General features: G+C 39.7%; 2 protein-coding genes across 19 annotated transcripts in view; one reads left to right on the top strand and one right to left on the bottom strand.

Moving 5' to 3' along the window:
* Positions 1 to 529: 529 nt before the first annotated feature.
* On the bottom strand, positions 530 to 23,747 carry DNAJB4 (DnaJ heat shock protein family (Hsp40) member B4). 4 transcript variants are annotated; one of them, XM_053950029.1, is made up of 4 exons: positions 23,639 to 23,747; positions 8,500 to 8,785; positions 5,549 to 6,123; positions 530 to 4,570 (listed from the first exon to the last, which is right to left on the bottom strand). In XM_053950029.1, exons 2-4 carry the CDS (start codon positions 8,708 to 8,710, stop codon positions 4,337 to 4,339), a joined length of 1,020 nt encoding a protein of 339 aa, XP_053806004.1. In that variant the 5' UTR covers positions 8,711 to 8,785; positions 23,639 to 23,747; the 3' UTR covers positions 530 to 4,336. The 4 variants fall into 4 exon arrangements, with proteins under 4 accessions (XP_053806004.1, XP_053806005.1, XP_053806006.1 ...); XM_053950030.1 differs by lacking the exon at positions 23,639 to 23,747 and adding an exon at positions 23,068 to 23,245; XM_053950031.1 differs by lacking the exon at positions 23,639 to 23,747 and adding an exon at positions 23,105 to 23,245.
* Positions 23,748 to 24,010: 263 nt separating this feature from the next.
* Positions 24,011 to 24,360, top strand: part of FUBP1 (far upstream element binding protein 1) — a 38,445-nt gene continuing 38,095 nt past the window's right edge. For 12 of the 15 annotated variants that reach the window (XR_008432268.1, XR_008432271.1, XR_008432269.1 and 9 more), the window contains exon 1: positions 24,013 to 24,225. Coding sequence is in view for 7 of the 15 variants with exons in the window: in XM_053950026.1 (XP_053806001.1) it covers positions 24,112 to 24,225 (114 nt within the window). In the remaining 8 variants the exon portion in view is untranslated. Of the gene's footprint in view, positions 24,226 to 24,360 lie in introns of all 15 variants that reach the window. The other 3 variants (XR_008432275.1, XM_053950024.1, XM_053950027.1) reach the window with 2 other exon arrangements.

Here is a 24,360-nt window from a genome sequence, read left to right as displayed (position 1 = left end):
TATATTTACAGTATCATGTTCATGGCCCATATTTTTAGGTCTAACACAAGAATTCAAGTGCACAGAATTTCACCCTAAGTTACAGCAAATTTCACTCTTAAAGGAAAACCTATTTGACCCCAAAAAAGTCTGCTTCTGGTGACTCAGACTAGCATATAAGATGCACATACTAGAAAAGAATGGAGTGCATTTGTTCAACACACCACAAATAGGCTTCAGGAAGCTTTCAGCATAGCTACTACAAAAATGGCTGAGTGAAAGAATGGAATGCTAACCCCCTCATGACAGCAGAAAGCTGTGGAGCAAGCAGAGTACCACTGCATGGCAGGAAGGAGAAAGGGTTGTAATGTAGCTTGTCCTACTCTTCCAACAGCTTGAGGTTATCGTAAGGCTTGATGTTGGTGAGATTAAGAAAAGATCTTTAGAAGCAGAGGTTTTCAGACTTGCTGGATGAATTCCAAAGCAACTAAATGACTTCTACCTTCTATGGCACCTAAGCAACCTTCAAGAGATCAAAAATCCACCCCAATTTCATGAATGACCATTTTATTTTCATGTATTTCAGTAATTACAAATATAGTAGTTGACCAAGTATTTGCTTCCTTCTCCCAAGTAGCTTTATTAAATAATCAAGTGGGTTTTAAAACATAGCTTTTAAGCACATTTTTGATTAGAAAAATATTTTTTTGTGAATCCTGGATTAGACAGATATTAATGCTTCATCTCATATTTTGAAGTAATTCTACATGCTGGTTTCTGAAACATATACTTTTTATCTCTCCATAAGAAAAGAAATACAAGCATTTATTTCATACCAGTTCTATAAGTTTTGTATTTTGAGATTGAAAACAGTTGGAAAAGTTTAGTTTGCTATACACATATATATATATATATATACACCTCTAAATACACAAGATACTGCAACTCCTCAATTTAACATTACTCCTCTTACCTGAAGATGGTTACAAAAAAAATAAACCTAATTGCTGTAACATTTTTTTTTTTACAAGTTGGATATGGTTACAAGATCCTGGATTACAAAATGCTTGATTCCATTAGCTTTTAAACGGACAAATAAGTATTTTCGGTTGATATGCTTTAAAGTCATGTAGCTTGTAGCATTTGCCATCATAACAAAATATAAGAGAAAAGTTAAAAACCAACTTTACACTTTTTACTTAAAAACCACATAAGAAATGCAATACGGAACATACTGAAATGGAAATTTTTCAACAAACAATATATAGTATTAACAATATGCAGAAGCACTAAGCAGCAATTATTTTTCTTTGTAATACTGCTCCAGCTATTGTTTACTTCCTGTAGATTTAGGACTACAACTGACTGATACTGCATGAAGAGATCTGCAGTTGAAAATTTGACTTGAACAATACCCCACAGAAATTCTACTCCTTTAAGTAAAAGAAATGGGATTCTTCTTACACTCATGTAAAATTACTGTAAATTAAATCCCAGCTTCCATATGATTTACTTTTCTGCAGTCACATATACAACACTGATATTTCTTAGGCTACCTAACAGAGCAGGTAACCTCTAAATGTCCACAGGCAAAAGGCTGACAGCAAATCTTGAAATATTTTCTTATGAAAAACAACAACAAAAAAATCCCAAACCCCAAACCCTTTGAAAGTATTGTTAAAGCACTGTATTATGGTTTTAAACTCAAGTAATAAAGCATGCCCACAAGGCATTTCTTCCACCAATACCATGCTGCAACCAAGGGAACCAGCCCTATTACTGTATTATAAAACTAGACTCTTACAGAGGGCTCTCCATCTCTCTATGCACCTTTGAACTCTAAAGACAACTGACACATATTTGAATTTTAAAAAAGCAACTCAATTCAAGCATATGAAAGTTTCTGGGCAACCCCTATCCCACATTGACTCTTAAACAAATTTTGCTTTAAATACGACCTACTCTTTTTTTTTTTTTCTTCATGGGAGTAAAGTTTGGCCTTTGAAAATAATGAATACTTGAGATCAGCATGATCTTTAAATACCTGCCCTAGCCAAATGTTTTTACAGGGTTCTTTGTGCATCTTTCCAACTGGCACAGACCAGCTCCCTAGGGAGTTGTCACATGAGTACTACCATCTTTGGGCTAAGCCTCATTTACAGAACACGGCCCGTAGCAAAAAATGCCAAGTCCAAGTTCAAAGAATAATTTTGCTTACAAGAAACCTCCTGGCATCATGGAGTCCAACGGCCCTGATCACACATGGTCAGCTGGAGCAGGCTGCCCTGCACAATGTCCAGTCAGGCTGTGAGTATCCAGGGACATCAACTCCTCAAACCCTCTAAGGAACCTGTTCCAGTGTTTGATCATCCTCTCAGTAAAAAGCTGTTTCCTGTGCTCAGATGGAACCCATAACTAACTTGTGTCCATTTAGTCCTGTCACTGAAAGCTACTGAGAAGAGCCTGGCTCCTCCATCTTCACCTCCTGCCAGGTGCCAAGATCTCCCCCAAGTCTTTTCTTCCCCACACCTGCAAGTTCCAGCTCTCTCAGCCTCTCATACATGGTCCTATGCTAGAGCTGCTCCACCAGTACCAGGGAGATCAGTACTCCAGATGGATCCTCATCAGTGCTGAGTAACAAGGAAGGATCATCTCCCCTCACCTGCTAGCAAAGCTTTGGCCTCTGTTGCTACAAGGCTGCATTGCCAGCTCACAGTCAGTTTACTGACAGTTTGCTGGTTCAGTTACTCCCCAGTGAAGCATCCCCCCTTACTGAACTTTGTGAGAATCCTGTGTCCAGTTCTTCAGCCTTTGAGGCCCCCTTTGAAAGGCAGTACCATCAGCTGGTGGCACTAACTACTCCTCCCAGTTTCTATGGCTTGTAAACTCCATCCTGTAATTCAGGTCATTAACAATGCTGACTAGTATTGGCCCCAGTACTGAGCCAGAGGGTACACCACTATGGAGTTGCCTCCACCACTACTGAGTTGAGTGGACGTTGTGCCACTAATTAACCCCCTGTGCTCCCTCGTTCAGCCAGCTTTTAATCCATCTCACTTTTTCCATTTATCTAACCTGTACTTCATCAGTCTGTCTACTGATGTAAACAACACAGACTGTTCTCCCAACATCCCCAAAGCTCACTGTAGATGGCAGTAAGACTGGTCAAGCAAGATTTCCCTGTCGTACATCTATGTTGACTACCCAAGCACCTTTTAGAAATGCTTTCCAGGAGGATTCTTTTCCATCACATTACCAAGGGCTTAGCGGAAGCTGATTGGCCTGTAGATTCCCAAATCATCATTCTTGGTTTTCTTGAAAAGTAGTATTTTCTCTTTTCTAGTCTACTGGAACATCTCTTAATCCCTGGCCATTCAAAGGTAAACAAGAGTGGCCCTGCAATGGCATTAGCCAGCTCCCTCAACACTTGGGTGCAATCTGTCAGGCTCACAGAATTCCAGGTGAAGTGCACCCTAACCCAATCCTCCACCACCAAGGTTCCAGATTTCCCCTCTAGTCTCAGGGGCCTGGAATTCCTGCATGCTTGTTTTACTGGTAGTGACTGATGCAAAGGCAGCACAGAGTACCTCAGCCTTGTCCACGTCATCGGTCACCAGTTTCCCTGCCCCTTTCAACAGCAGGCTCACCTTTGCCACCCATGTCCTTGAAGAATCCCTTCTTGCTATTCTGCCTGAAGGCTAAGGAACTATCCCACAGTAAATGGCTACTCTGGCTCCTCAGGCCACGTGCCCTTTGCCACACTCACAATGCAGTCCTGACTATTATGGAGGCAATAAAGAGAAGGCTTTCACTGCACAGGGGGGCTGGTCAGGAGTCCAAGATGATTTTTCTGGCCTATGCTTTGTGCAGTGGAAGGCAACATACTGAAATGATCTCTCTCACGTGCTCTTTAGAATATTTATACCTTTGTGTATATCTACTACGATCTCAAATTTCTGTATAAATGCATAATGTTATAGAGACGGTGAGGATATAAGAAATAAAGTACTTGGAGGCTCAAGTACTGTATCAGAAATATGCACTGACTTTGTAAAAAAATTATTGCAATTATATTAAGCAAAATAATGACTAAACATTGCTGATTAGGAAGATGTAAAACAAAATGAGTGGTTTTCCCTGTAATTTGTACTGCAGAATTCACCTGTATGACTTCTACTTAAACCCTTTTCTTCTCATGCAGCATTACAGTATTTTCCCCCCACCCATCCCACAAAACAAAAAAAAAAAACCAAAGATTCCACTAGGTGTTACAGATTGCACTTTTAAAGCAGACTCGCCAGTCCTCTGCATTTCCAGTGTCCTATTTTTAATCTGTTAACAGACACAGTCTCCCATTTTATGAAACTGGAAGATTTCGCCTAAGTACTTCTTTTGACGCTGGAGAAATGTTGTCTGGGAAAATTACTTCAAACTCTATAATTAAGTCTCCACGCTGGTCAGGATTTTTGGGAAATGGCAAACCATATCCTATAATTCTTCTTCTCATCCCAGGCTTTACCACTTCATTGACTGTCATGGGTATGGTTCTTCCTTCTATCGTTGGCACATTGAAAGAGCTGCCACACAAAGCCTAAAGAAAGATTGTAACATGAGAAAAAGAAATTGGTCAGAACTTTTTTGTACCTATAAATTAATCTGGATTATTTAGAAGTGACTAGAAGTCTAAATAGCATTTTTCCTATGCACTTATCAGATGTCAAAATTTTAATATAATGTTCCTCTCTTAAAAAGAGAAAACTTTGTCATTAAATATTACTGAATTTATGAATGTTACACAGTGGCTACTGGAGGGTAATTGAGCTTATATGTCCTTCAAAGATTTTATCAAATAATAAGAGAGATGAGCAGAATGAACTCCTCAATCACACTTTTCTACAGATGGCAGTCTTCTGAATTTCCATTGGAAATTTAGAATCCTATTTCACTTTTTGTTTGTTTACATTGCACAGGACTTTTTTCCTAATACATTATCAACCTCTATTATATCAAATTTCAGAACATTTAAGTGTCTATAAGCAGAGGCATATAAAGTTTCACAGCTGTCTTATGTGAATATTTGTGGTGCCTAAAGAAATCCAAACAACAATTTTGTTGCACCAAAATTAGAACATCACAGATCTTCTGCTTTATCCAACAGTTTATTATTAGGATCTCTGAAAATAAGATTTTGATTCCTGCAACTTCACCTGATTCAGCACACTTAGTATACACTGATAATGTCCAATTTACATAACAATGCAATGACTCTAAATAGGCTTTTATCTGTGAAAGAACTGTATTACCCACATTAACATTAAATATTGTCTTTTCTCCCTCCCTCACAACTTTAGGTGCTTCACCTCACTTCACACTTATTGCAGAATCCCTTAAGGTAGCTTAATTTACACAAAGCTCATCATGAAATCAAGCTTTTATTTCTCCACCTGATACTAATTAAGAAGAAAAAAAATACATTACACACACAGAGCTACCATACAGCTTTAGCCACTGTATTGTATTGTAATAACATCAAACATTTCACTGGAGTTCTATCACAAGAGAAACTTACCTCCCTTAAGTTGATCTTAACAGGATAGACAATATTTGATCCATCTCTCTTGAAATGAGAGTGAGGTTTATCTTTAATGATAAAAACAATATCAGCTGGAATCGTGTTGGGTGTTTCATCACCTTCTTTTGGAAAAGTGATCTTGGTGCCTTCTTTCCATCCTCTTTTTATCTCAATAGTAAGGATTTTGTCCTCTGTTCGGACGCTTCTACCATCTGGGTTAAGCCTTTTACGTGAAATCCTCATTCTTTTTGTGCAGCCATGATAGATCTCTTCCAGGGACACCTTAAGTTCATGGATTACAGGGGGATCTTGTTTACGTCGCAATTGGCTGCCAACTGTATTCCTTTCCCTTGGAAAACCATTCATACTAAAACTAGTGAAGGATCCAAATGGATCACCATCCACCTCCATGTCTTCAGTGTCTCTGCCACCAGGCATCCTCCTCCCAAAGAAGATCTCAAAAGGATTTGTGCCACCAAAGAAAGCTGCAAATGTAGCATGTGGGTCTCCATGGAAGGAGTACCGGAAGGTACCACCCTGGCCATCAGATCCTCCAGCTCCTCCTTTAAGACCTAAATAAGAAAAATAAGCAAAGTTAAAAACAAATTGGGTATTAGTATAAGGTTTCCTGCTGTACAGTGTAATGATATCAGGACTGATGAGTCAGAGATATTTGCAGCAGAGTGAAAGGTCTGCTTTTCAAGGAGGATTCACCATGAGAATACGAGGTACTACTAACTAGCAATTCAATAGCTAGCAGCAAAGTTTCTGAAGCTCTAGAACGACTTACTTCAGAAGAACAGGTATTCTGACACTACCAATTTTATTTCATGTGATTGAAACCAGTTATTTTAATCAATTAGCATGTTAAGAGCAGAAGACAGGCTTGCTTGATTTGATTTCTTCTTGTTCTGCAAAGTGTTTTGCGAATTGCATTCTTCTACAAGGTCACATCTGGGGAAAATTACTCACTATCATATGTGACATATTCCACAGCCTCTACAGCTTAGCTGTAACTCAGTGTTAATTAGTTTTACCCATTTTCCTGCAATTTGTTCTGAGTAAAAGGTAACATGCCAACAGTCAAGCACATATATCCTTTCTTAATATTCAATTTAGAATCCCCAAATTATCACAGCTTGTGTTCCTATGGTACAAAACAGGTACAAATCCTGGGAACGCTCTTCAATGTAGCCACAAATAAAAAGCATCATGGAACTTATTAGTAAGATCCATTTGGGTACAAAAACCCTTGTATACACTATCACTGGCTCCATGAAAAAAAAACAGAAGGTTCTCAATAGCTTTGTTCTATCTTTCACATAGAGAGATCTAAATTTCATTTCTTCCTGCCAAGAATTCTCACTGAAAATTCTCTTGTACTTCCTGTGCTTCCATTTCAAACCTAGCTAAAATCAATATTTTTCAATGCCTCTTTCCCAATAAGCGATCGATGACTTCCTTGTAACGGTGCTCTTCTGCACTAGTTATTTCAGGGTAGTTTTTCAAACCATTGGAAGACTGAAAGTCTTCTTAAGATACTTTTGTCTTAAAGAGTCTTAAAGTCTTAAACCTAAAATGCTTGTTTTTTTAAACTTTTTTTTTCAGTCTTAGACCAACTCAAAACTACAGCTGCTATCATATTTTATAACCAGAGAAAAATGAAGGCTTACATTACAAGGGAGGCATTCTATAAATCTGAAAGAGGGGTTTGTAGGGTTTTTTTTTAGCTCAGTGTTCTCATGCATAACCTTAATGTTGGGTACCAACACTCACCAACTAAGACATTAGAATGCTTTCCCTATTTGAATACCAGAGCAAAAGTACTTAACAAACTATAGTACATCCTTCTGAAACACTACTGTTAATGCTAAATATGCAGATCAGGGGATTCAATCTGTGATAGCAGAAGGACACCTCCTGGAATAGCTGGCCAGAAGTTACTGAAGGCACATCCAGTTCCTGGCTGCAAAAACACCAAAGTTTCCTCCCTCTTACAAACCCCCATCCATTACATTTTCATTAAAACAACTAATTACACTCTTAGAAGAGCTTAGAGAGTAACTGAGGCATCAGGAGGTATTTCAGGAGGTATTTCCACATTCGACATTTCAAAAGATCATACTTTATATCTTTGCCCAAAATACTAAATACTGCTATTTAAGTGTCCTTCTTTACAATTGTAAAAAACATGGCCCCAAGCAAATAGCAATGAGCAGGCCTACTTGTCACAACGGAAGTGGTTATTTTAAATGGAATTCCTGATACCATATACATTTATGGGAAGGGATGTTAATGACTTCCTCTGTTGCTCAATCATAAGATTGAAAGTCATGTCGGTCAACAATTTTTTTTAAAAAATCATCCTCTCCAGATAACCATTTTAGGATAAATGTGACATTTCTGAGGCCTCATTCTCTTGGCATGTTATCACTGTTTACAATTAAAGCTAAAAAATTGTTCTGGTATTTCATGACATCAGCCAAATTCTTTCCTCTCTAGGCACAAAGCCAAGGACAACTACAGGCTGGACACCTGGGCTTACGCTCAGAAGGACTGCTTTGCCTAGATCAAGCAAATTGCCCTTAAGCAAAAATTAAAGAAAAGAATACATGCCTTTTGAACTGCATCTCAAAAACTGCTCTGGCAAAGGAAGGCAGCAATAAGAGATCACAGAAAGCTGTTCATGGGCAATAGAAATTTTTTCTGTTCAGTAACTTTTTGTCTGTCAGGTATTTGGGGCTTGTACAAAACGCCATTAAATTAAGAAATTAAAACTTTACCAGCATTAAAGCCCATCAATGTATTTTACTTAAAATCTCATGAGCCAAACAAATACACTGTAAACACATTGTTTAAAGAGGAACACATACCATGTCTTCATGTTTACTTTGCTTCATTCAACATAACGAAAATAACCGACCAAACTATAACAGACACATACATACCTTCCTCCCCAAACTGATCATAAATATCTCTCTTTTTGGGATCACTCAGCACTTCGTAAGCTTCTGCAACCTCTTTGAATTTTTCTTCTGCATGGGGAGATTTGTTCTTATCTGGATGCCATTTCAGTGCTTGTTTTCTGTAAGCCTTTTTGATATCCTCATCAGAAGCCCCTTTTTCAATCCCCAGGATAGAATAGTAATCTTTCCCCATCCTGATCGTTGGAGGAATTCAGATTTCCCTTGTTGTCAAGAAAGCAGCGTCCAGTGTCTTCGCAAGGTGGAGATGCTAGAGAAGGAAAAATAAAAATCAAACTTTGAATTGAAACAAACAGAGCTGCTACAAAACAACAGACTCTATGATACATTAAAGAAAGACCACAGAGCTCCTCCGTATTTCATTCCTTCCCCCGCAGCTCATTTATAAACGATTACACAGCGGGCACGGCAGAGCCCTCCCCCCGAAGGACGTGTCTCCGCTCTTTCTAGAACGCCAGCACCGGGCACGTCACTTCCCCGCCGCCCCAGCCCGCGCAGCTTTCGCTCTCCCGCGCCTGCGCGCCCGCAGCGCTCAGCTTCAGCGCCGGCCCCAGCAACTCCCGCGCCAAGGTTACAGCGGAGCCTTGCAGCGCAGGGCACAGTCCAGGCGGCTCTGAGGGCTTATCTGCCCCAAGCGACATGCTGAAGCCCATCTAGAGTAATTATAGCATTTTACTTCACTGTTTCTATAGAGACAGCTGTACATAACTCTTTTCCAAATATATCAACGCGGAGCCGTACCCTTTCCAGCAAAGGCTATGAAGAATTTACACCCGTATCAACGACAAAGCTTCAGAAAGCAAAATTTCGTTTCTTTAAAAATAAAATTAAGCCACCTTCAACTACAGTTAACCATAGCCATTTACTATTAAGCAGTAAGAATGAATCTGAGCAAAAAAATACCACTTTGTTTACCACAATTCAAGCCACTAAATTAAAGCAGATCAAAATGTAAATCCTGTCTCAGCCTTTTTCTATGGAATAGGAAATACCAAGATTATTATACAAGCATGGCAATATACCAAACAAATAGCTTTCACCTGATGAGACACTAATAACAAAAATACTTGGTTCTTACACATTTGTTTTAAAAGATATAAAACAAATTCTACTACTAAAGTATTTCTCATGCTCCACAGAGAAAATGCTAAGAAGTTTTAGCCTGCAAGATTTCTTTCATACCTCTGTTAAGAGTTATAGGTCAAGAAATTAGCTAAGTTTATCAGTAGGGCAATGAACTACATGACAGAGTAACACAACTGAAAAATTACTCCTTCCTGGAACAAAGTATTAAAATACAACACATTTGGTTATATCTAGATGTTGTCTGTATGAAGACATTTCTAGCTTGAATTATGAAATTACTATTATGGAGGTAATTAAGCTCAGCTGCCTTCTTTCTAACAATAAAACCCACTAATCCTCTGACTCAGGGAGCATTATATTTGAAGCCATTTTCTAGAACCTGCTCAAACGTACAAGAGACTGATAAGAAGGGACAGAAAATGCTTCCTTAACCAGAAAGTACTAGAAAAAGATTTGGGACTTTACTTTCACTTTCTTAACTTGTGTCATCCTCCTAATCCTCACACTTTTATTTTTTTTTCCATTGCAACAGAATTTACTAGATTCCTTCCAGTGTATACAGGATTTTCCTAATTATCTACCTGGGGGTTTTTACATTCTCCTCAGAATATGTGTGGAAAAGGTAAAGAGAGAAGAAAGTCAAAATTTCATGCGAGTATTTCAGAAAGCAAGAACCTTTAGCATATACGTAGTTATGATTACAAATGCAAAAGAGGCCAAAGGGTATCGAAAGAAGGAATTGGCTCCCCTTGCCACTAGATCTCTCAGGACTCACTTGCATTTCTGGCACAGTGGGAGTCACAGGGTTATAGACTCAATTACCTTTACAGCTGAAGGAAGAAGTTGTTGCTGAGCTTCACCTAGAATAAAGCTCGTCTTTTACTAAATCACCCTTTTCTTTTTACCTTTATTTTAAAAGTGCTCTTTTAGTTAATTTAAAATTAGTATTTCAGATAAATTCTTTGAAGCCCACATCCTAAATTGAACATTTTCTCCACTACGAGTACTGTATTAAGCACTATGTCTCCTTTTAAGTATCACAGAAATACTCAAGCAGTGCAATTAACAAGGCATAGTGATAGATTCTCTGCACACACATCCCCCCATTCTGTAACAACACAGTAATTCATTTTAAGGGTTCCATTAAAGGCCACAATAATCAGGATTTCTCCTTAAATAAAATTTTTCTTCATCTTAATAATTAAAACTTACAGAACAAAATCTGGTAACAACAAAGTTACACTGGGACTTTTTGCCCAATATCACAGCAGCTAAGTGCTCAGGCATCCTTTCTCTCCCTTCAGAGGGGAACGTGCCATTCTGGCCTAAGTGCCGAGTTATACCATAATGATGTAAGCTATTCCTTAAAAATTAAACTACTTAAGATTCTGAGTGGGATGTACAGCAATGACTATATTACTTCTACTTCCTTCCCTATATGAGATCTTCATGTCAGAATGAATTTATACTCCAGAAACTTCTATTTTTAAGAGTCAATTCCAGAAAGCATGTCCCTTCTTCTCCATGTTGAGACCTTCCTTTCATCACACAATCAGAGATCTTTTGAAAATGCACATAGGCCACAGCTCCTCTCACATGCTTACTGAGCTCTTTCAACAGTTTCTAATAGAGATACTCTCTTAAAAGCAGTGAAAACTTTTAATATTACAATTAAAATACTAGTGTGCATAAGATGGACATCTAGTATTTATGCTAATAATCTGGGTATATCCAATCATGCCAGCACTTCTTCAGACAGTGAAATCCATCTGCTAAGTGTGGTAAGATATTATGTCTTCCAACTTTGTCATATAAGAGCTGCTAGATTTTTAGAATCCATATATCTGATATTTGCAGTTCTTTGCTGCCTTTTTTTTTTATTCCATATTCATTTCCAGAATTATTATCTAAAGAAAAGAAAGGAAAATCCTTCATGTACTCTCTTCAAGGGCTTCTGGCTCTGCAGTCCCTTCAAATAAGCACAGATAAACAGAAAACAAAACAGCCTTACAAAACAACAAGTAAATACTTAGTTATACTGCTATAGTCCTATCTTCCCTGTTACTATATATGTCTAGAAGAACACTCTTCTAGACAAGATTTTGCTTCCCATACATTTGAGTATCTTTTCTTTAAATGCCTGAGTAATTGTCCCCTAAAAAAACAGATAACCTACTGTGTGACATAGGAACTCCTTTATGGGATTATTTTGTTCTTCTGTGAGCACTCTGCTTGTTAAATAAACAATTTTGTTTTTTCACTTTATCCAAGGAAAACTGTTTGGAACCTGTGAAAACCCGTGGTGGATGGATTGCTAAAACTCTTCAGAAGAGACACCCTTACAAGATGTTTCCTCCTAAATTTGTCTCAAACCGAGACAAGTTTCCGCATTTCCACCTTGATGTGTTCTGTCAGTATGCCCATTTCCCAGAATCCTTGCATTTCAGTCACCTCCTATTTCAGAGACTGCTGCTTTGTGCCCAAGTCCCACAGGTACCGGCAGTGTTTGCACACCTGCCCACGGCACTCGGGGACGCGAGCTCACCTACCCGTGCAGGAAGGGCGGGGCTGGCATTCCATCGGGGTTGCTTCGGCAGCATTCAGAGCACACAGCCACGGCTGCTCTCAGCTGTGACAAGCCAGCAGTAGTGGGTCCTGCAACTCACTCAAGCCTTCCAGAAGCACAGAAGCACGTCACTAAACTACAGAGCTAGAAAATGAATAAGGCCATAACCTAAGACTTGATTAAGCATTCTGTAAGAAAGCTAAGGAAATTCTCAGACATACAAATCCAGTAACATACTTGGTCAGGAAGCCACCTCAAAAATGTAACAGATAAAACCCCCTCACCATCACTTAATTTCTTCCTCACCCTACCACATTAATTCTCCAACTGATGTATCACATTATGACTCAATTAACCCTTTATATGACCAGTTCTTTGGTTATACAGTCTTCAAATACAACAGCTACACTCCATTTCAGGCGTACACAGAAAAAAGTTATAATTCCAGTATCAAGTGGTATATCTGAAGCTCTTGGTCATAGTCAACCCTGTAAAACAATTTTCCACCAAAATAGGCAGTCTCAGACATGACTTTCTGTTCTTAAAAGCTACTTCAGGGTAATGTCATGGTACTCCTATTCTGCACTGAGAAAGTAAACAGCCTGTAGTTGTCCAGTGCTTTTTTACATCACTGGTTTTTGCTACAGAATAAATTGGAAAAAAAAAAAAGGAATTTCAGTTCTAGCTTTTTAACGTTGACTGGGGGGGAAAATGGTACATTTTCAAATGTAACAAATTACTAAAATGCCAAATAGACTATTAAAAAATTTTATTGTCAGGGAAACTGACTAAAATTTTGAAAACACACAAAACTTGCCTAACCTAGAAGATTTTCTGTTCTTTGATCAAAACCTATGATGTTCCTTTTTAATACTAGACTTCCTTTTTTCATCTAAAAATGTGTATGAAATACATACTAGGAAGCTGAAAATTGTTCCTTCAACAGCTCCACTTCGGAGGCAGAGTCTGACTACTGCATTCCACTTGAGAATTGTTGCTTTAAAATGTCTTTTCCATTATTCTCTCAGAACAACTATAGTTTAACATATGGCCAAGAGCTATACATGTTTTTTGGCAGAAAGTGGGGGCAGGGTCATACCAACAGTTGTGCTGACAACATCAGCTTTGAATCAGCTGCTCTCTTTAAAGAAGCCTTCAGAACAACAAGCGAGAGAAATTATGGAAGCATTCGTAATAACATACTGAACTCAAATTATAGATTAATCATAAATTAGCACCAGTATGTTAAGGAAAAGCTTCTAGGCAGAAGAGTGTCAATATTCCCTGAAGTTGAATAAAAATGCTCATTATTTGCTTTAAATTAAGCCATTTCTTCTGTACTTCTCACTTATTAAACCACAGAAACAAAACTGAGAAAACAGGACTAGATCACAGAACAAATTAAAGAGCAAACAAAACCACAAAGGCAAATTCCAGACAGATCACAACTATAAATACACATGTGCACATAAATGTCAAGGCACAGAAGCCAAATCCCTCCCCAGGAAAAGCTTTTACAATTAAGTACCTAGTATTTGCAAACCCACATTAATGAATGGAATAAATTTATACTTGTCTAAAATGGTTTGAAGAAAGCACACCCATATACAAAAAAAAAAATACTTCCTGTAACATCATCCATTGTTTTACCTGGAAAAAAAATATTTCTACAACTCTTCTCCCCACCATCTTTAAGTGGATGTAGTTGCTGCCTGAGCTATGTTTGTACTTTATATACTCTTTATACTGTGAATAAGACCTGGTACATGCAAGACCCATTCATGAACTCTATAATTCAACAGAGTTTCACCACAGAACTATTCAGTAGCTGGTATCATACACAGAAATAAATTTTGGAGTTTACAACAGAAGCAACAATTAGTTGATTAAAAAAAAAATGTATCTTAACAGAAAATGCAAAGTGAAACCTGCAGAGAATCACAGTTGTTTCTATTTGATGGCCCTAAAAGAAAAGCTTCATTTAGTCATGCCCTTCATACCCCAGTAAGAACCAAATGTATCAAATTTTTACTTGAATTTTCTGTGGAAACTGCTACTGTGACAAAAGTAAAAAGTTAACTGTACATAAGGATTCTGGGGCTGACTTTACATATAAATGAATAATCATAAAAGCAAAGTGAAATACCACATAACTTCCAATAAATTCATTATTCTTAAGTTACACCAGTCCTAGCATCAACAAATACGTTTTCTACTTTTCATTGGCAATATGTCTTTTAAAACAGCGTCTATAATATTACTGGAACATACATGAAATTCTGCCAACAGGCCAAAGGATATATTTTTAAGGTCTTTTGTGGAAAACCTTACTTTAAATATACATTCCAGAATTTACATGCATTAGCTCTAGGGTCAAATCTCAAAACAGATATACTGATACCACTTTTGAATCTCAAAAATATATTTTAAAGTATTTGATTCACACAGTCTTCAATTTCATTTGGAAAAGACTACATGACAAGATGTTAGGCAATTTTTCTAAATTAGTTTTAATTTTCTTATTACTTTTTGTAACAATAGACCAGAAGTTAGAAATTAAATGTACAACTGAAAACATTTATCATACTTTAAAACTTACTATAGTTTATTATATGGTAAGTTATGGGTTGAGTCCTTCTCTTCAGGAAATTATTATTTCCATTACACACTGATCAGAACATAGCAAACTGGCATCTCATAACTGGTTCCTGTTTACTAAGTCACAATCTCTACTATAGCTGAAAAACAAAAATAGTCTTGGAAGAAACGTGCACATTTTAACTTTTAGTCACTAAAAGAGAACGAACAACTATGTGAAAGCAAGCAGAGCTCTCGGGATTTAGCAGAGATGTACAAATTGATGAAAACACAGGACTGCACTTAGAAACTCAAAAGGAACCATCCAAAGTATGGCCACACAAAGCAACACAAAGAATTTCCATCTGCAAGTTAAGACCTCCCTCTTCTAAAAGAATGCACATTCCACAGGTGCTTTTCAATATCTTCCTTAGATTTTGTGTCCATTTCAATCCCTACCCACCTATTTCTGTGAAGGAATTCTTACTCAATTTGAGTGGTGATCAGAAAAAATGCCAATCATGCAAAACATTTAACGGGTTCTCTCTGACTATGCCTGTTTTACATACTACGAACTTCAAGTAGTTAAGAATGTTGTCACACATACTTTAGTAAAAATCTGTATGGAGAAGTGTTTTGGTATGGAGAAATATCTCCTGTTATTAGCAAAAAAAACCCCACATTCACAACGAAGCTGAAATTCTCTTTCCTCCAAGAAAATGTTTGATTTTAACAAGGTATGCACAATTCACTACTTAAGTTCTAAGTCTGGGGCAAAGAAAACAGAAAAATACGGTGGCCAAACTTCTTTCTTTCAGTTTTACATACAAAAAGCCCGGATTTTTGTCCTAACTACTTGCTGCTCTGATGGTTATCACTCAGGAATTTACCCAAGCCTCAAAGAATTCTGTCCTGAAACTGCCCATATGCAAATGAAGAGTTAGACTTAATCACATATTTATCACACTGTACTAGTCAGGTTTCTGACTCACATATCACCAACCTTCTCATGCTGGTTATGTAACAAGTAAAGATATTTAATATGATGAACAGCTTAGTGCTTTGTGTATGCTCTGTTTCCCTCCAAGACTAGCTGCTTTTGATTGCAAAAAGTCTTATAGCCCTTCTGTTAACTGTTTTAAGCAAACACTGCTATAATCCAAGTCTTTCAGATTCTCAAGTGCCAACACACTGAATGTTACCAATACCACCACAAAGGACTAATTTACTGGATGTAAATATACTTTATACATAGCCAGAGGCTTCCATGCCACACAGTTTTCTCAGCATGAAGACTACACCACTTAATAAAATATATGTTGTTTATACAAGGTTAAAAAAGTACTAATTAATTCTGATCAGTGACGAAAAGAATAAAAGATTGCTTGGTAGCCAGGAAAAAAACAAAAGCAAGTATTAGGAGATACTAGGACACAAAAATCCCAGAAAACATTACCCTACTCATGTAAACACTACAGTACCAATAGTCCATCTACACTGTTAACACTCAGCTATTCTGCCTGCTTCAGCTCCCCCAAACTATGTGTATTACTTAAAATAAAAAATGTTCAGAGAACTCTAACAGATAATAAAAAAATGCAAGTATTTCCACGTGAGAAACAATGGAGGAGGATTTAATTCTTCAGTCTCCAAAAAACACAAAATTCACTAAGGTCAACAAATGCTGGAGGAAGGAGGAAATGAATCGTTTATGGTCTATGCCCATTGCCAGAGGCAAAGTGTAATCAGAAGAAGCTAGTTTAAATAATAAAATGAAGAAGTTCTTTAAGTGACAGAATCCCCTGCAAAAAGACACTGGAGACGCCATAATGGTGTCAGTGGGACACCAAAAAAATACTACATAAGAGATGCACTGCAAGTTTCTTAACAAAGAAACCAGAGGAGGAATGTCAGACAATTTAAAAAATACTGAAAAAAACATGTAGACCTCTACTTGTTTGCCCTGCAGATGTGTTTATTATACAAATCTTGGAAAATAATGAATAAGTATACTATACGTATACTATAACAAGTATATCTGTATTGTTTTCCACCTAAGTAAAATAGAAAGGTGGTGTTTACAATAAATACACTTTTTAAAAACAGGCATTTAGTCGCACTTGTGAAGATGTTTCCAGTATTCCTGTTTTCAGTAAAAGCGAGGCTTAATTTGACATTCACAGTCAACAGATTCAGCCCCACTCCTGCAACACAAAAGGGGCAGAAGTATCTCTAAAAATACAAGGACAGAATGGCCAGCTCATTCTGCAGCCCACATTCCCCACCCCACAGCCCAGGGCCAGCTGGCACAAACCAAAGTAACATTTGCTCTGGGCTGGCCACAAGGGCAGGCAGCTCAGACCCTGAGAACTGTGATTGGCTCCCGACCAGATCTTCCACCAATGAATCCTGGTGCAGGAGAACTTCTGTGACCTAATCCTAGTGCTATGTACTGATTAACAGGAAAAGGACAATGGAAAACTCGGCAGAAGTTTCCACAATAAGCCCTGATGACTTGCCTTCAAGAAACTGGACTTGAAGAAAGTGTTTTGAAGGCATTTATTTCAACACCCTACATAAGGTCACTATTACAATTCTGACCCCCCAGAAAACATTAGGATGGGCAGTATGTTTTATTTAATATCTACTTTGATGGCTGTAGTATAGTACATCACCTCTTTTAGCCTTTCATCTGTAGATAAAGGAGATTATCTACCACCTGTAACTATTTACTGCTGTTTACCTTAAGCACAGTAGCAACTCCTTCATCCATAACAAAGTAACCCAATGGGGTTTTTTCCACCAAACAATACAAGTAATAACCGGCTGTCTTAGCAAAGATACAGCAATAAAGAATTGTACCTGTAGAATAAAGATATTCCTCACAGATTAGCTCTTGCAAAAAAGTCTCTGTGACTCTGGCACAGACAACTCAGATGTGACCTGATCTGAACCTGAAATCTCTCCTTCCAATGGTTCTCAGCCTATCATTAGGCTGAGAAATTCCTATTTGGATTTGTTCTATTTAAAAAAAAACCCACTGCCCCAACACACTGCCAGTTTGGGACATTCATTAGTGGAATATAACACATTATAGAAATATTTTCCTAACAATGAATATACTCTCAGGTTTACACAGAAGGCTGACAAACTCATCTAGAATTTTATCACTAGTTCAGTCATGTTCCATAACTAAGGAACAGACAGAAGTCATGTCTGCAAGATATTTTTTCTTCTTGCAAAAGCATTAGATTTTTTCTGACATAATTAAAAGCTATCAATGAGAAACAACTGATCATTGTTACAGGTCACAGACAAGAGGGAGTGGGTGAAGGATAGGTGGAAGATGCTTGCACAATCCCCATGCAAATTCTCCTTGTGTTTTCTTGAGGTTTTTTTCCCCCTTTAATAATGTCAGAAGTTACTAGTTTCCAATAGAAAAGGAACTATTTTTTCAGCCTTGATGAAGAGATGAACTGCAAACACAATAAATGCAGTTGAAAAGCTACTCGGCTGCACAGTATTGTTTTAATTGCTGTTACACTCATGCAAGATCCAGGTTATTAATGCACTACCAAATAAGGAACTGCCCACATTTTTGCTGTGGACATGTGATCCCACTGGTCTTACATAAGCAAAAGGAGGTGGTCACACGAGATGCTTTTTCCAGAGTGTGCTTGTCAAAATCCCACCCAGCAGCTCTGATTCACGCAGCCAGTTTTACATGCAAGGCTGAAAACGCACACACTGAACTGTGGTACAAAGACAGGAATTTAAAAAGGAGATGTCAGCACAATGCTGTTCAACATGAAAGAACAGATGTCAGTAAGAATGCACTTCACCTACAGGAGACAGAAAGACAAGCAGCCCTAGTTATATTTACTACAATCTGCTGTAAGAGAAGTCAAAATAGTTGCTCACTAGTCTTTGCAATGTTTCAACCACATCTCATAGCTAAGTTATGTTTCACAGATGGTTTCTCCCTTCTTCATCAGCCTAGAAAAGTTTCAAAATAAAAAGCAGGAGTTCAATAGATCTACTTTGCAATTAATATATTAAATTACTTTATTCCTCTAGATTAAATAGTGAATAGCTAGCTAAGAGGTAAAGGAGGTACAATATGGAAGGTACAACTCAGCAGAAAAATATCTAGGTGTTCTGAAGTGATACCAAATTTCAGTATCTATTCCACTAAGAAACTATCAGAATTCAGACTCAGAAAAGATTTACCTTTCTATGTTAGTTTTTTTTTTTTTAATTTATGCTATGATACATGAAGAGTTTGTTTAAAAATAAGATGCTCTGACTCACAAATTAAGAAGTACAATTGTTGGCTTAATTAAACAGTATCAGAAAGAATACTACTAGAGATCAGGCCTGGGTAATAGGGAAGCACACCAATCCCTTCAGAGCAATCAAGCTTTTCCCACTTCAAGAGGAGAATTCTCAATATCAATTATGCCTTAAATAAAGTACTTACTCAGTAATTAACAAGACTTGAATGCACTTTCTTCAGTGCATTGCTGACAGAGGGATATATTAAGACACTTCCATCCTCTACAGGTACTGGTGCATTAATCATTTGTTCTCCTTTCACAGTCTCTCAGTCCCTATCTCAGCCTTTCTTAATCTCCATTCATATGCAACTTCCACACCTAGCTCCATTGCCCAACTTATTTCAAGTAAGGCCTTTCACTCTTCTTCCCCATCAGGGAAGAATTCTGCAGATGCTAACAGCAAATTCTCTGTGCTCTCAAAGCTTTTCTTCCCATGACATCACCACAAAAACACTCAATCCCCTCGAACAAGTCAATGCTGAGCACTGATGACACGATCATGCTGACTAATATTATCCAGCTGCCTTTTGCACAACATTCCTTCAACAGAATGATGCACAGTCTCTTTGCATAATGCAGCTGTATCTAAGGAAGAAGTGAATGTTCTCTGACTTATCCTCCTATATCAGACATACCCAATGACACGGTGGCTTAATGCAATTTGATAGCCTCCCATAAGGTAATCAAAATTTTAAATCAAATACATATCACACAAGATGCACAAGAATAAAACGTGCAAGGGAAGAGCTCTAAAGATTCTACATTTACACAGCTTCTCTATAAAGTTTTAATACACTAAAGCCTTTTTCTAGAAAAGGCAGCATGACCACTAGATATGACTATTTTTTTCCAAACTCGCTATGTAAAAGTTATCCAAATACTATCCAAATTGCGGATCTGAAAACTGTAATTACTACTTCAGTGCACATATAGTAAATATGAAAACTCATGACAGATCAACAGCTGTTTGGTTAGAGCACATGCTCAATCTTCTCTTAGCAGTTATTTAAGGGAGTTTCCTGCTGATAAGGTCGCAGATCCTGGATACACTTTGCCAGTGCAGGAGTAGCGGCTGACAGGACCTGAATCAATTGATCCACATCTCCCAAAGTGACAAATCATCAGACAAGGATTTCAGTACAGCAACAATGACTTGCAGAAAGCATGGCAGGCACATGTACAGCTATCACAGTGGTTGTCATTCTCTCACAGAGAACATAAGCACTTCTCCTATACAGGTGTTCGGTGTACTGAGGCAAAGCTAAACAAAACATGCTTCCCAGAGGGTTGCAGAGGCAACCTGCAAAGAAATGTAATTCTTTACTTACTGACCTTGTGAGAAGTCTCCTTGTACCAGAGAACCACTTCTTTAAGGACAGCCTTACCTTTTGGTCTGGTCACCACAGACTAAAGTTGAAGTGAATTTTAAAAGAGAAAAACAGCTCCAATCAACCCAGCAGAAGTCAATCCATGCATGCACTGAAGTGGCTTTGGTTATGCAGAGGATTTGTGTCAGTTCCACACTTTTACACTGATGCTTTTGCACTTCCTGAACTAACAGAGAAATACCCTGAGGATCTTTTGATAAAAGTAAGGATTCTTTCACATACAGTGTATGATTATTATTTTCCTCAGAACCATCCATTACTTAAATCTGTGACAAGCCACACAAATAAAAGGTTTTCTGACTTGTCAGGTATTTACACTCAGTAAATACATTTAGTTGAATATTTTAGTCTGATGATTACTGCAAAAAAAAAAACAACTATTATGGCTTAAAAACCATGGGAGATGTCATAACCTAGTAAGTTCAGTTAAGGGAGACATCTTCCAATCTCTAAAAGAAACAGTGAAGAGACCTTTTAAAAATCCATATTCTTCTATTTCTTATATTGCCAACTATTTATTAAGATTCTGAAAGGCATGTTCATTTCTCTACTATTCATCCTTCTTTAGTAAGAATAGTTACTGTATGAACTGAACCTTATTTTACACAACAAAACCAAAGTTCTCATGATCTAGCAGCCCAGTGCAAACAACTACTTACATCAAAAGCACATTTAGAAGGCATTGAAGAAACAGGCAGTGCAGGTAACTCCTGCAAGTGAGAAACCAGGACATCCTGGTATACACTGCTGTGACAGGCCAGAATGTACTCAAAGAATACTGCAGTTAGCACTGTTAAGGGGTTAGATCCTCACCCCACTCCATTAACAGATTAAACAGAAAGAATTAATCCCATAGGGATAATTTTCTTAACAGAAATATCACTTAATGAAGGGAAATGAAGGTAAGAGTGCTTAAGAGATGTGGTTTTCTAGCAGATAGGTTGTAAGAGCCATCATGGGAAATACAGATAGACCCAAGTGTTAATAAAGGTCATTAGATCAACTTAGGAACAGTGAAAGTAGAGGCAAAATATTTATATAGTGTACTGTGAGATCTTTCTCCTCTTCAATTTGCTAAATCTCATGTTCTGACTGTAAAGCATACAATGACTTCAAGAACTGCAAATATTGAGGAATAATAGATACATTAAATATCACTCTCCGCTTTCAAATAAAGCATCACCTCAAAGAGTAGTAAAAAGCTGATTTAAAAAAATCTCTGAAAATTAATATTCATCTATCATCAGTTGTTTATGAATTCAACTACAACACTTACACCGTACCAGACAACAGTGTTTTTATTAGCCCAAGGCATCATAACTATTTAAAAATCATCAGCATTGCATGGCTAGTGGCTTGTCTCACAGAGCTTAGCAAAGAAACAGCAGTACATTTTGTAACTGTCAAACGAAAAGCACACTGACGCTTCCCTGCACCCAGTAAGGGGAGAGCCATAAAACACATAGCCAGTGGCCAGGAGTGGTTTCAATGTGTCACAGTCAACTACTATTGCTCAACTAAAATTATACAAGTGAGTACTTGCTACACACAGTCAAACTATTAGTAGCTAAGAGAATGAACAAATATTGTTTAGCAACAGCAGCAAAGAGCCAAGCATAAGAATTAAATTTCCACTCTCCAAGCGTAATTTAACTTTTTTCCCCATCCCCTCCAGCTAACACAGCTACACTAATGGAAAGCATAAGCTAATTCTTATGTACAGGCTTTTTCAGCAAAAGTATCAGAGCAGCGAGTTTCACCTGGCTGTAGTAATACACTGCCATCTGTCCAGAAGCATGTAGCAATTTTTAACTTTGTGGAATATATTACTCTTATAACCCTTCTTAACTACACTACCTGAATAGTGTTATGGGAGTTAAAAATCTAGCATTTTTTATGCTTCCTGTAGTGAAGTTACCTGCACTGGAGAACCCAGGATAATCTGAGCTCACCAACACCGTGACTTATAGTCTATTAAATTTATCCCAATTACAAACGCCTTAAGGCAGCATGGAACTACAAGGCAGCACTGAAGGACGGAAGAGGGAGAACATTGAGAGGTATTTTCTCATGTGAATCCAAGAGTCCCTGCACACCCCAAACCAGGCCAAGTCCAAAACAACAGTTTCTCAAGTAAAAGCACTGACAACAAAAAAACCACACTCACTTAAGGCTGGAAGAGACTTGCCACGCTGCAGTTTAGAAGCAGTATGTTTAAAAAAAAGGTATGACGTTCACGTAAACCAGGAGTCCATGAAAAAAGAACAGCTGAATGCATAAAAATATTCTTTAAAATTGCAAAGCATCTCCTCAGAATGGTACAGAACGCCGTCGTACAGCAGTTCTGCTCCAGTGTTATGCAGTCTCTATTGCGAGGATTCCTAAGTAGATGTTCTACGACCTTATCGTGACGTGAAGCCTTTACAACACTGTCATCCATATTCAGCATGACAGTTCAATCCCACCAGCTCACAGGACCTCAACAGGACCCAGATTAAAGCACTACAAACTCCACTTTTTCATTAAAGCTTGTGCTTGCACAGACAAGAAAAAAATCCCTCAGCTATAAAAGCCGTACATTAGCAAGGAGCATTTTCAGCTAAGAAATAAACAACCGTGGACAACTGCAGGACGAAGCAAGCGAAGCTCCGTGAAAGGAGAGAGCTGGTCCCGTTTCCCGGGGTGTGGAACGACCCAAAAATCCGTTCGAAACGAGCGGCCGCGCCCGCAGGATGGCAGCGGGCAGAGGGCCGCGAGCAGCGGCGGGACGGGACGGCCGCGGGCCCTGCCCCTCGGCCCAACGGCCCCGCCGCCCCGGCACCGGCCGCCGAGCCGCCCCTCCCGCTGCCAGCCGGGCGGCCCTGCCAGGCGCCAAGGCGGCTCCCCCGGAAACGGCGCTCGCATTATTGTCGGTGACAACGCCCGGCGGCCGCGCACCGCGGGAGCCTCTCCGCAGGGCACCGTCGCGCTCAGGCGGAAGAACGCCCTGCGCCCCGGCCCCCGTCTCAGCTCAGGGCAGCGCCGCTGCCGCCGCCCGCTCCTTAGCCCGCCCGGGCAACAGCCGAGGAGGCAGAGCACCCCAAGCGCAGTGCGCGGGCAGGCGGCGCTGCCGCAGCCCCGGGCCCGTCCCGCGCGCCTCCCGCACTCACCGAGCGTCGCCGCCGCCTCAGCCCCGGGCCCGAGCGCGCTCCCGGCAGCCCCCGCAGCGCAGCCTCCGCTCCCACGCGCGCACCCGCGACTCCAAACCAAATGACGCGAGCGCTGCGCGCTGCCTCCCCCCCGCGCGCGGCCCTCCCTTCGCCCCACGTGACTCTCCCGGCCCTATCAGCAGCGTCTCCGAGCGCTCGCGCCTCCCGTGGAAACATCGCGATCTCACCCCACCCCCTGCAGGGCGGCCCCGGAGGCCCCGCGGGGCCGGCTGGGCGGGGCCGGGAGAAACGCCGCGAGGCTTCTCCGCCGTTCTCCGGCGCCCGCAATGAAATCCCGCCCGAGATCTCGCGAGGTTTCGGCGCGCTCCCCCCGAGCACGATGCCGCGCAGGAATGTGAAAGGCGCGCGCCCGCCGCCATTTTCTCTCTTTCTTGGCAGACAGCGGCAGCGGCCGGAGCGGCGCCGGGGAGGCCATGGCGGACTATTCCACGGTGCCCCCTCCTGCCGCGGGCGCGCCCGGGGGAGGTGGCGGCGGGGCTGGAGGAGTGAACGATGCCTTTAAAGACGCGCTGCAGAGGGCTAGGCAGGTGCGTGTCATTCCATGGAATCAATGGGGGCCCGGGGCCCGGAGGCCGCGGTCTCGGAGCCGCGGGAACAGTGAGGGCGCTGCGCGCTCGGCTCTGGGGAGCGGGGGCCCCTTCGCCAGCGTGTGTGTGTTGGGG

Source organism: Vidua chalybeata, chromosome 9 (assembly GCF_026979565.1).
Source record: "Vidua chalybeata isolate OUT-0048 chromosome 9, bVidCha1 merged haplotype, whole genome shotgun sequence".
NCBI classification, from domain to species: Eukaryota; Metazoa; Chordata; class Aves; order Passeriformes; family Viduidae; genus Vidua; species Vidua chalybeata.
This window is presented reverse-complemented; position numbering and strand designations above follow the sequence as displayed.